Consider the following 13,445-nt stretch of genomic DNA (forward strand, 5'->3'; position numbering starts at 1 on the left):
AACATCCAAATCTGTCACAAGCAAGTGCCTTTATATAATTTCTTGACTCCATCCTGCTATGCATTACTTTTCAGAGTTGAAGTTAGTTGTTAAATATATTGTCTCTGGTCCCTCAAAGGAGTAAATTCTGCTATGTTTTTTTAAGACTTTAGAACTGATTTGTCTTGGCCTGTAATCAAAAGGACTTAATTTTCAATAATCCTTATTCAGATTATTAACCATATTTCATGGTCCTAATGGAATTCAGATCCAGCTTTCTAAAGTGGAGTTTGTAGACTGACAGTTCTCTACTGCCATCTGATAAGATGTGGAGAAAGTGTGATGTTTTCCAAATGTTTAATACCTCTTGTGATTTTTATTTTGTATTTTCTATTAAATTCTTTTTAGGAGTTTTTATTCTTTTGGCTAGGATATCTGGTCTGTATGATATGTCATTCATCTACTGCAGTATCCAAAGCTATTATACTTAATAATGACTTATTTTAAAAGGCTTCTGATTGTAGTAGTAAGCCTGAAGGTAAATTCTGGGATTTGGGGGATTGGGGTGAGTTGTTTTTTGTTTGGTTGGTTTTGGTTTCTTATTACATGTGTTTGGGTGGTGGTGATAAGGTAGAAGAGGGAAAGATGAACTGTGCTTTAATTTGATTTCTGTGTGGAGGTCCAGGGTACTTGGGTGTCTGGAAAGTCTACACTAACACTGCCTGAGCTTTTGTCTTACTAAGGCTGAAACCACTCCTGAAGAAGCTTATGCCTTTTAAGAAACTGTAAGAAAAAACGCTGCCTGATGGGCTGTTTACCCACTTAGAGAGGTTGGACATTGCTTCCCTCTTAAGTTATTTTTCTTTGGCTGGGGGCAGCATAAAAAAGCAAGAGTCTGGCATATCTGTTGCTTTCATCACCCTCAGGTTATGTGGATGTCCCAAAAGGGCTGTGAAGCGTCATGAAATGTAGGTTTGATGCTCGAGGTAGTGAAGGTTGCCGTAGTCAATTGATGGTGTGGGATGGATGTGAAGGAATTACTGAGCCAAAAGGACAAAATTGCTTTCCTTAGACAAATATTGAAACTTCTCTCACACAGTGACTAGGGCAGATTAATCTTTTCATAACCTGTTGGAATATTTTTTCCTTTTTTGTTAGCACTGTTAAAAGAGGTGAGCTAGCAGCTCCGGTTCCCTTAGTGGTGAAGGTGTGGTCTTTGGCTGAGCATGGGTTCTCATTCAAGGATGGGCTGGGAACATTCTAAGCTGTTGGGATGTGCCTGTGGACAGTAAAACTTAGTTCCTGTAAACTGGGTCATATCTTGTTACTGATTCTTGGTACCAAAGCTATGAATAAGCAGCCTCTTAGAGATGTAGAAACTCTGAATCCTGCCATCCTGCAGTAGATCACAGCTTCTGCAGCACTGCTGCCTGGAAAGACCAGGCGAGTACTCCCTAATCCATTACAGTTAATTAAGCCAATTATCTGAAACAGCTTTCATCAGTAAATTAAACTAGCCTTGTTGACTTTGCCTGATGTGGTCTAAGAAGTGTCTGGACTATCCCTTGCCAGAGAAAAAGGCAATACTGTATCTGACAGCTAGAGACCAGTGATCCTTCCACTGACACCACTGCTTGGGGAGCATATGGCAGCTTAGTTTGGGCCTTTGGGGTGAGTCTGTTTGAACTAACACTTTAGAGACTGAGCATTCATGGTAAAGTTGAGTAAGCACTCATTTTTCAGTGGATGCTACTAGACAAAATGAGCTTTTTGTCTTGCCAGCCTGGATACTTTGTTATGCTGTTGAAAACCGTGGAACAAAATTCACCTACAAGGGAGCTGCAGGATTCTTGTGTCTGAAAAGCACATTCCAGCTATTCAGTGAGTCATATTTATGAAATCAAGAAGTTTAATACTGTTTATAAAACTTTGATAAGTTTTGTGTAACTCTTGCTTATATTCCTGTATGAACATAATGATGAACAGGGACCTCCTATATCTAAACAAATACTTGTTAGTGTAGCACAGAAAATAGTATAACTATCACTAGTGTTGTCAGACTTTTGCATGCTGAGAGAGGACCTGTGAACTAATAACAGCTGTCTATATAGAATTGCAATTATGTACTGGGGGGATCCCATTTTGTGCGTTTGTGAGCTGATGAATGGTGAGGCTTAGTTGCAAGTTTTAATCTCTAGATGTTAAGCAGTGTTGGAACTGGATAGCTGAAGCTGAATGTTATTAGAGCCCTCTCCTATTCTGGGCACAATACAACACTGAAGTAATCCTGGATAAAAACTATTTTTGTTCAAATTTACCATCTGTTACCCTAGGTTTCTTATCTTAATCTGCTGTTCTTTTGATTTATTACATGCTAACAGGAATTTAGAACAAAAAATAATAATAGGTTTATGTGATTTAATTTATTACTTTTTTCTGCATGTTTGTTAAATTCAGATTCTTCAGTCAGTTCACTAAAACTTCAAGCAGAACTTTGTGCAACATACTGATAGAGCATTTTAAAAGTTTTGTGCATTTGAATATTTTCAGAATGTACGTATAATCTGTAAGTATATTTAAAGTTTTTCATTGTAGATGCTACTGGCATCAGGCTGCTGGTTTGCCCTTCTGTCACTTACCAATCCAGTCACAGCAGCAGGGGATCTACTTTAAGAATATTCAGTCAAGTATCTGAAATGATGAATTTCATTCAGCTGGTAGAGACAAATTTTCTTTCTGTGCAAACCTATTGTCAATGGTACTAATCCAAGATTTTGTCCTAAGAGGTAAACTCTGAAAAGTGTTTGTTTAGAAACAGAGGTCAAACTGTTTCCTTTCATGTATTTTGAAGCACAAAAGTTACCTACTGCAGATACTAGAAAACAACTTCTAGCTCAACAACTAATAACCTGAAGAAATAGAACAGAATACCTATAGTTTCAGAATGGAGAAAGCAAGCATCCTGAAGCTGCAGAATTTGAAGGACGCTTTAGCTGATGCAGTAAGAGGAATATAGGTCTATGTAGCTGAAGCAGTATCTAGGGCAGCAAATGTCCATGCCACACAAAGCTGCTATGTGGCTGTATAGGCAATTCAAGACTGACCTATTGTCTCTCTCTGCAATCTCAGCAGGAGGGTAAGCAACCCATAATGTCTATACGAAGGATTTATGTCTGCTTATATAGATCACTTTTTCAATCCCTTTTTGTCTCTCACTGAGACTTTGTTGCTCTTTATGCTTTTCCTTTATCATATTGTATGACTGTCAGACACTAGAAGGCTTGAAAATCTTATGCTGCATGTTTTGCCATTTTTACCTTTTCCACCAGTGTCAGTTCTGACCTGATTTCATCAGTATCAAACTGTTAGAGCTAGAAATAGCTATTATATTCATAAGCCTATCACCTAAAAGTATGGGATCTCAGCTTTCAGACAAATATTTTTCTTATGCTACTGTTTTGTGAAACATTGCTTGGTAGGGTAATTTGGACTTGCAGTTGATAAAAAGACAGCATGGTAAAATATTAAAATCCCTATATCATAAGCAAGTATCTGTCACATATGTTTTCTCAAAAAAAAAAAAAAAAAACCACAAACACACCTGAATTTTCAGGTTTGCTGTGTTAGGATGTGGTCTTTCTCTCCTTTTCTGAGATATTCATACTCACTTTACTGATATAAAGCTCCTAACAAGCCTGTCTCTGTTATTTATATTTCTTAATAGAAGGAGCAAACCTCCATCTAAGCATAAAGTAGAGATGACTGAATAATGACTCTTCACAGTTGTTCTCTTGGGATGTAATGTATTGTAATTTGATTGATTTCCCCCCTTGGTTTCTGATATGCAAAAGGAATTGGTCCTGTCTGATAGTATGTACCTACACGTATTTGTGAAATAACCTGATGCTTAAGGTGGTAGCAGCATAACTAGTATTGTCTCCAATTTCTGCATTTTGTTATGCCATCAACCAGTTTTCAGTCTGTTACAAAATGGAATTTTGGTGAATTCAGACAAAAGCCAAGTGTTCACTTTATTTTCCTCTAATAGTGCCTCTCATTCCACTAAGTAGGAAATACTTATTGACTCTCATAAGAAAGGAGAGACTGGGCTAACTTAGAGCACTTTGTTTTTCTCCTTCACTGACAGTTCAAGAAAATAAATTGAGTTACTCATCACAGATATGAAGTGTGCTATTCTCTGTAGGCACGCACAGGCACACTCACTCCAGCACACATGCCAAGCAGCACTAATGTGCTTTATGTGGTATATTGTTCTCATAGAACCTTGACTTGGGTGTCTGCAATAAATGAAGAAATAACATTAAGACACCCAGGTACATCTTGTGGGCATTGTTACTGGCTGCTTGCTTGTGAGAGATATGTATGCATTTCATCTGTGGGGCAGAAATGTCTACATCTTCAAGTCATTCCTAGTTCTACAGCATTGTATGGTCTTCCAGAAGTTTGAATCTCATCAGGCATCGTTTTATCTTACTTTCCATCTTGGCAAGGCCTGCAAGGGTGCAGTCTCCAGGGGTGCTGTGAAGCTGAGTGAGATGGAGGGTACAGAGAAGGGCAGTGCAGGGGAACAGCCTGAAGCTCGCTGGGCAGCCCGGCGCGGGGGAGCGCGGACCTGCAGTGACAGCTGAGGGCTGTCACCGGCACACCCCGTCCCGCGGGGCCGCGGCACAGCCCGCCCTGCCAGGCACAGCCCGCCCTGCCCCACGCTGCCGCCCCACCGCCCCGCTGAAAGCCATCGTGGAAGGGCGGGAAGGGGGCGCTCCCGCCACAGCCGAGGAGCAGCCGCGCTCCGTGCCCGCCGGCTGACGAGCTGCGCCCTGCGAGGGCGACGGGGCAGCGAGCACGGGGTGGCGCCGCCCGGCTCCGCGCGGTACCGGGATCCTGAGGGGCCGCGCACCCGCCCGAGCCGCGCGGGGGCGGGTCGGCACGCGCCGAGACTCGCACGGCGCCCCGGGGCCCCCGCTGCCTCAACAACCGCCGCGCGCGAGGCGGCCGCGCGCCCGTCACGTCCCGCTGGCGTCTGGCGCGAGGCACCCGGAGCTCCCCCGCTGCCGCCCGCTGTGCCTCCCGCCGCCACGTGACCCCGCCGCGCAGGGGCAAGATGGCGGCGCCCAGAGCTGTCAGCGCGCTGCGGAGCGGAGGTGAGTGCGCGCCGCCGCGGGCCCGGGGCGCGGGAGGGAGGAGCGGGGCGGAGGGAGGAGAGGCGAGGCGCGCGCGAGCCGGCGGGGCCGCGACTGCCGCCTGTGCGGTGTCACCGCTGCCAGCGCTGCGCGGGCCCTGGGCGCCCGGGCTCCTCACCTGGCTGGCGCCGATCAGAGCGGCATAGCGCCCGCCGGCTTGCGGGGGTGAACAGCCCGGTGCCCGCACCGCACGGGTGAGACACGGGAACGTTTCGCACCAGTTTTGCTGGGATAATTCTTGCTGGGGTAGTTTCAGTGCTTGGCAAAAAGTAATCTGTCAGAAGTGCGTTTCCTCTGCCAACCCACTCAGCTGCAGAACTTATTGCACGTTGGCGCCTCAGTGTATGTGATGGCTTTTCAGGTCCCTCACTGTCCCGTGTCCTCCCAAAAGCAGCTTTTCTGCCACGTAACCGGTCACAAGTGAATCACTCCCGTGTGTCTTACTGACTTGTTAATATGTAAGAACAATTGTACAAGATGCTGTACTCCACTGAGAAATGTGTTACGTTATGGATGTAATGTTATTTGTCTCTCATTCCTTTCCCTCAACGTTTCAGTGTCCTGTGTTAAATAAGATTGGAAGCTCTTGGGGCACCATTCTGTGTTTCTTTTTAACACTTGTTGTAAAATCTTAAATGTGTGAACAGAAGGAAATACCTCACAATGACCTTGACGAGAGACTTGTATGATTACTTTTTTTGAGACTATCAGACATTTAGTGTTGTAATACGGGGCAGAGTGATCCCAGATTAATCTTAACTTAAATATTAAACTGCCCTGTGTTTTCAGCTAAAGCATAATATTGCCATGCTTTTCAGCTGGCATAACAAAATATCAGTTCCTTTTTCTCGTGTTGTTGATCCTGATCTTCTACTCCACTTTTACTTTTCATTCTATCCAACAGTCTTGAAAAACACTGGGAAATGTAAAGACGTTTTCTTCATAGTTAATCCTGAATTCTGCAGGGCAGAAGTGCCATGTAATTTTTTTTTCAGTGGCTCATGTTCCCATAAAGAAATTTCAGTTTGACTGGACTTTCGGAATCTGAGCCTCAGCTGAACTCTGGGAAGAGCTGCAACATTTGGCCTTCAGAGTCTCCTATTTGTTTTATTTCTAACAGCTATCAAAACCTTCACTCTTTCACATGTGTGCAAGTGTGTGGAACAGAATCACATTTTTTAGTACATAATACCATACAAACAATAGTTTATTAGTTTTAATCTTAAATGGATTAAAATTTGGTGTGCAGCTTCATACTGTTCTTCATAACTTGCCTCAGCAGTTCTGTGTCTGCCATGTTTTTGCTGTGGATATTGTTTTGGTCATGTGTTTGTGCCCTGCCAGCTCTGGCCCCCTCCACACCTAGAAACCCAATGTCTGTCATCCAGTTAAAAGAACCAAACCGTTTAAATTTGTTAAGCCTTCACACCATCCCTTCAGGCATCAAACCTTGTTCAGCTCCCTCAGTGGATATGCATTTCCAGAAGTTGAACAAGCAAAACTGTCATAGTTCAGACAAGACTGATTAAACTAAATCCAATTTTCTCTGAATTGGACAGTTCAGTATAATTTAATTTGCAAATACTGAAAGACAGAAGTAATTTAAATTAGATTTCTGTTCACCTAAGGGAATCTATTCTACCTAAATGGAATAAAAATTACTTTTTTATAGCCTCTTTTGTGTTTTTTTTTCTTTCTTTCTGCTGTTATGTTTTTATAAATTATGAAAGTTTTCTTTATTATGGAACTGTTTCTAGATAAGTGCATTTGAACAGCAGAGATCTTGGAAGTTTTTATACTGGTTAAACACTTCCTCCACATATCAGAAGGACTTAGGCTAGCAAAAAAAAAATCTTTATTATATTTGAAAAAAGAAAATAAGTTGGACGAAAGATTGCAGGAAGTTAAAAAGACAGTCTGTGCCTTTTCAGTAGGTATATTGGGAGTTCATTGGAATATTCTTTGCCTTGCTAGTGTCAGAATTGCAGCATTGTCAACCCAAAGAGAAGGTACCTGACTTTGTAAGAGTGTGAACGGTTTGCACAAACCTTTGTGAAACTCTGCACGCTCTGACTTCAGAGTGGCCTTGCAGTGGTTGAACTACGTTTTAGCTGCCACTCCTTCTTGAACAGTATTTGAAAAGAATTTTACAGGTGATTCACTCATGTGTGAATTGCATTTACCATTTTGTAAAAGAAAAACAAAAAACATCCAGAACGTGGACACATCAAATCGGTGTGTCTTGTCATGGCTTGTACTTACAAACAGTGTGGATTTTATGGTGATCCATTGACTTGTAAATGGTCTAATTACATATCATGACAGCTTTAGGTATTCCAATAATTGCATCTCTGATACTTCATTGAGTAATAAAATAAAGTAGAAGACATCAAAGAACTGCATGTCTACAAATATGACTTCAATGGTTTAAGGCATAACAATCTCGTATTGATTTATTAATTTTAGGCAAGTAAATTACTAGAGTAGAAACCCCTAATTTCTTGTAATGAAGTTTCAGGACTTTCAGCCACTGGAAAATAATTGTTGATAAGACATCCCTTGTAAAATGAGTTACTTACTGTGTTAATTGCTGATAAAATGATTTCTTATCTTGCTTCTGTATCTCTAACAATGAATAAGTATTGTGTAAAAATCTGTGTGGCATATTATTGGCCAGACTTTTGAAGTTAATCTACAGTAGGCTGATGGTGTGTGATATGTCTTTTAGATATGTGATGTAGTCTGCATGCACAGGCTGTCCATTTGCTGTCCATTTGCTCGTACATACCTTGTTAAGCCACGTGCAGAACTGGGGATTCATATGCGGGCTCCTAAATGGGTACCAGTAAACCTGGGAACTCCACGCTTGTGTAAAAGCCTTAGCTGTTTCCAGCACCACAGTATGTGAGATGTTGAGAGATACTTTTCTGCGGATGCAGAGCCTTAGAAATGTTTGTTGTCAAGATTTTTCTGAGAACGTTACTCTTTTCCCCTCCCTTAGTAAACTGGAGATATTAATACATAAATGTGTTTTTAAAACCTCTTTCAAAAAAAGGAGTGGGGCATAGCTGGAGTTCGGTTTTGTTGCAATACATCTTCATATCCTTGTGCTTCTGAGTCTGTCTGAAGTGCCAACTCTCATGAGATATCAGTTTGTTTGGGGTTTTTTTTAATATTAAAGAACATTCTTATTTGGGCTATATAGATCACCAGTTTGGTTCATGGGTCTTGTCAGTAATACATGGTTCAGTGTTGTCTATACTTCATAGTTAATCTAGGCAAAATGGAGTATTTCAAAGGAATAATAAACGCTTCTCCAGCAAGGTATTTATACGGAAATTGTCAAACTATTCTGAAGCATTACAGAAGTTAGAAACATTAGTTCAGACCCTGCAGAGGCTGGACTAATAGAAGAAGGTGTAGCAAGTGACTGAGGCAATATGAAGTGATTTGGTTTACATCCTGTAGGTAAAGTGCCTATATTTAATTTTACTTAGTGTTTTTCTTTGTCATTAGACATGACTTTGCCATTGATGATGGTAAAACTGGTAGTCAGCTTTTAAATTACCATTTTATACTGAACTCTGCATGTTAGTATACAGATTGTGCTTTGGAGTTTTCAGCTGGGAGGTGGTTAAATAAATCAAGTGCCTGCTGTAAATCTCTTCAAATCTCCATTTCCTTGGCTGTTTGATTTCCAGAAACATGGTCAAGATGAAATCAGTTACCTTACTGAATCATATCTATCCAAAACCATTGCAGTTTCCACCACCTGCAAAGGGAGAGGGCTGTCTTCACTCTCTGGGAATCTTTTTTGCAGCAGTTTCTGATATCCCATTGCTGCCACTAACCCACTTCTTCCATAGGTGGGAACCAGGACTGGCCAGTGAGTCACCTCCTCACCCACACAGCCTGCTGCAGAGAATCTGGCACCTTTCTGAACTGTTAGCAGAAGCAGCATGTGAGCTGAGATAAGGCATCCTTTGCCCAGTGTGTTTAGTTTTCCTTTCCTTTTATATTCCTTTTACTTATTAAATATTTACTCATGATCCAGAATTTATGAAATACCTGTGGTCAGCTTTGTTTCATGAACACAGCTGAGGGTGCCTACTGGTCCTTGTGGAGGCAGGGGACACCCCTGTGAAAAATAAGGTACCAGGCTGTATTTTAGGGGAATGTAATTTCCATTACCTTAACCTTAGTTTGAAGTTGATATGTATCATTATTGATATTTAGCTGGTTTGTGCATTCTGTCCAAATGGGAACCTTTTTTTTTGTTTCCTCCTGCATTGGAATTGTAGTTGGCATAAAACATTTAACCAAACTTAAGAAATTGGGTGAATTTGAGTTAGAAGATGGAACAGTAATGACTGCCTCATAAAATACTCGTCTCTTGAGCTTTTCATAAAAACTTTGCTGAATCTTTACTAAGCAGTAATTCTGATACACACAGTCCATACGTTGCCTTTTGTTAGTTTGCAGCCCTTTATAACATTCACAGTCTCATGAAATGAAAACTGTTCAATATTTTTAAGAGGAGGTGAAGAAAGGACTCAAAATGAGGTAATTTTCTTTTTTTTTTTTCTGAAATCAAAGCATGTATGCCACATTTTTAACTGCCATATACTAATGAATCAATGTTTCCATCTTTTTGTTGATGCCTTTTGAAATAGGAGTTACATTTATTTTTTAAAATTGTTGTAGCTTGCCCTTTGATAAGTGTATTTAACCATAAACTTCAACATATATGAGATTATTTTCATGTTGAGAATAGATCATAAAAATCTCCTTAGCACTATGAATACTCAAATTCTAAAAGTATTTCTTCATCCATATCTTCATCACAGTTGAAAAGAAACTTAAAAACTTACAATTAAAAAAATTAATCAATTATGACTTTAAATACTGTTAAGCTAATGCTTTTTTTAAAAAATAACCATAGCAGATACAGATAACTGACTAAATGTCTACTGGTATTCCAGAATGGTAATTAAATATGTCCTGTAATTCTGACATCTTTTGGCAGATGAGAAAAAGTTATTGAAAACTTTTGCTGGACTTTTCAAGATCAAATGATGTTTGGCTACACTGTGCAATATATGAGATGGGCAATTAGCTGGAAGAAAATATTAATTCACATTTTCCATTAATTTGTAGACAGACTCATGTCTCCAGAATTTAACATTAGCATTATCAGCTGTAAATGATGCACGGTGCAAGTTCAAACCACTTGATTGTAGTACAGTTTTAGCATTTTTCAAATGATACTAAGGCAGTTTCATCCCTGCCTTGAAAATAATCAAGCAGACAAGGAATTATTCCCATTTCAACAGTGCAGCAATGAGTAACTCTGGGGGAGACATGCACTTTCATGGTTTGAGGCATGAGAGAAAAAATATTCCCCTTTCAATAAAGTGTTTAATTGTTCTCTTCTTTCAGTTGAGAGGTAATGTATTGTTGGCAGCACACAGTCCCTTTGTTCTGACAAGATCTATCACTTCTGGCTGTGGGTGGATTTGTAGGGTGTGGTTTCTCAATCAGCATTAGCTAAGATTGCCTTTAAACGAAGGGAAGTCATTCGCAGATATCCAGCCATGGCTGAGAGGGATCAGCTTGTGGATCTACATGAAAACCAGCCACCATGGTGGAAGCTGTGTCCGGGTTGGCAACTCCCTGCTCCTGTTTGATGCAGGAGGGAGGAGGGTGTCTTATGAAGCAGCAGCTTTGCTGACCCACGCCTGCTCAGGTAGCCGTTCATCACCATACATAAAAGGTCTTTTCTTCTTTGTAGGAAGGTGCCCATTGACCTGGTGCTGGAGCGCCACCATTGCAGTTACAACTAAAACCCACATAGAGACAAAATTCATGACAAGTTCTGAAGAATACTTAGTTTCAGCCTTTTGTGAATACTTCCTCTGCTCTGTGTGCCTTGCGTCTTGGATGGCCAGAGCCCACGTAGTGCCCTACATCTGCCAGTACTGAGCTTGTGACAAATATATTGCACAGGTACAAGAAATTAAGTGAGACAAGCCTAGCTGTAATCCTTCAGGCAATTGAACTGTTTTGGAAGTATTTATTTACACGTATAATTTTCAGTTTTGCAGTGTTTTCCTTAAAGTTCACCTGGGCCTTTCCCTAAGCAGAACGGAACTGCTTTCTCTTTCCGTTCCCATCACAGAGCTCTGAAACTTTGCCACTGTCTGTAGCAGCTCACTGCCCTGGTGCAGTGATTCTCCATAAGGGTGTCCATCTGGCTAGCATCCGTGAAAGAAAATACCAGAAAGCTCTGGAAAAGCCTCTACCAAAACACTGGGGTGCCCCATCATAGGGACTTGACTTGCTGACATGTTTCCAAAACAGGTTTTACAGTGTTCTCTGTCCTCAGAGTTAGACGTGGGGATGTCTCTGAACAAGGAGCACTCCCTGTTTGCATGAACAACTTCTGTGTCACCTGCCAGAGGCTGTTGACCTTGTCTGACTTTTCCTTACCTGGCTTCAGCTATAGAAGCCAAGGCTCAACATAATACCACGTAATAGGGTGAAAGGTCACGTCTGTGATTTGTATTCCAGATGCGCAGTTCCATGCTGGCTTTGGGCAGCACAAAAGGAAAGCTTTGTCTCTTACTGAAGGGATAGGTCTCTTCAGGCTCACAAATGTGGCATTAACAAATACACAACTCTTAGTGTGGCTCTGCAGGGAAGCGAATGATGGATTTAACTTCTCTGTACTTATAGAGCAAATCAATGGAATAAAGGATACTGCTTTGCAATCTCTAGAGGTTAAATCAAAGAGAAGAAAGATACAGACTCTTAAATTCTACACCAGATGACCCTGCCGAGCCTACGTACAGGATCAAACTGCAAGTGAAGTCTCTGGCTTCTTGGTTCTTCCACGTTCTGTTACTTAAAACGTCAGGAATAGCAGCAGAGTGTATCACAGGTCTCTGCTGGTCTCTAAGCTTGTTTACTGTAATATGTAGCCTTTGAAGAGAAAGAACGAAGAACTGAATCATCCCTAAAGAAATTCTGGGCCTCAAATTGTGAATTATATTATATTTTAGAGCAAATAACTCCTCTAACCAAAATCACAGGATCAGATGCCCTATGAGTATATAATATAACATTTTTTTGCCTCCGAGACCTAGCAGCACAGGAAGCTATGGCAGACAAAAGGGACTGAAATTGTGAGCACTAGCTGATGGATGGAGAAACTGTAGTGCCGAGGGAGTAATTTGTGGAGGGTCTGGTGGCAGCGCGGCATTGACAGAATGAAATGAGGCCTGGGGGCTGCCCTGACGCCTGTGCTCCCAAGCTACCAGGCTAACATGCAGTTTAACCATGGACATACATGAAGTAGCTTTCTACATTTAGACAACGCATTCCTTTTACTCAGGCTCTTGCACTGGATTACCCTACCTAGACCAGGAGCTGGATTTAAGACATACACAAAATCAACGTACCACGTGTCTGTGAAGTTTAGCAATTGTGTGTTGTGAGTGTCCTCTAGTTGTGTAGGGGATAGTGAACTGAGCTGGTCTGACATGCTTCCCCACGTTTCTTATGTGGTTTTCTATGTAGAGCTGGAGTTGGAGTGTGAGACTGAGGCTAAAAAAAAAAAAAGAAAGCGGTTTCAGTAGTTGAATGGCCATACCATCGTGTCATGGTGGTTTTGTTTCTTACGCTGGAGAGAACCTGGGTTTTTGCTGAAGTCACACTGAAGACTGGCTGCTTCTCTTCTGGTGCTAAAGCTGCAGTGGAGGTCTGTGTCATGAAACCTAAGCTATTTTTCCTTCCCATGGTATTCAGTCATATTAGATATAATGTTCTGGTTGTAAAGGTTGTGAATCCTGAGGAAATTGAAGTGGAAGCTTAAGAATTTTTGAGCAGTCTTCAGTGACAGATCTGCTGGTCCATTGCAAACTATGATTTCAAAGCAGTGCTTGTTTGTGCATGCTGTCTGTAAAAGGTCTTTTCTGTGCTGTCACCACCTGTGGGACCCCTGGTTACAATGATCTTCTCCTTGTTTTTGTTCCTCCTTCCTTCTCCCTCGCTCTCAAACAAGCACATTCCTACAGCATGTGGAAAGGCACCACTGTCAAGACAGACTTGCTGCCTCTTTTTCTCTTTGACAGTTTGACGTGGTGATGTGCCAACCCTGGATAGCTTGCCTTGCTTCTAGACACCACATCCCACTGCTGTCAATCTAGCAATATTTATTAGCATTAAAATTTAATTTGAAAATATTTTGAAGTGATGCGATGGGAG

General features: G+C 41.4%; 1 protein-coding gene across 2 annotated transcripts in view; it reads left to right on the forward strand.

The window, feature by feature from the left end:
* Positions 1 to 5,015: 5,015 nt before the first annotated feature.
* METAP1D (methionyl aminopeptidase type 1D, mitochondrial) overlaps positions 5,016 to 13,445 on the forward strand; it is a 48,321-nt gene continuing 39,891 nt past the window's right edge. Inside the window, exon 1 of one of the 2 annotated variants that reach the window (XM_071811076.1) lies at positions 5,016 to 5,141. In XM_071811076.1, the coding sequence (XP_071667177.1) occupies positions 5,102 to 5,141 (40 nt within the window). In that variant the 5' untranslated portion in view covers positions 5,016 to 5,101. The remainder of the gene's footprint in view (positions 5,142 to 13,445) is intronic. The other variant, XM_065841439.2, reaches the window with a different exon arrangement.

The sequence above is a fragment of the Patagioenas fasciata genome, chromosome 7 (genome assembly GCF_037038585.1).
Source record: "Patagioenas fasciata isolate bPatFas1 chromosome 7, bPatFas1.hap1, whole genome shotgun sequence".
NCBI classification, from domain to species: domain Eukaryota; kingdom Metazoa; phylum Chordata; class Aves; order Columbiformes; family Columbidae; genus Patagioenas; species Patagioenas fasciata.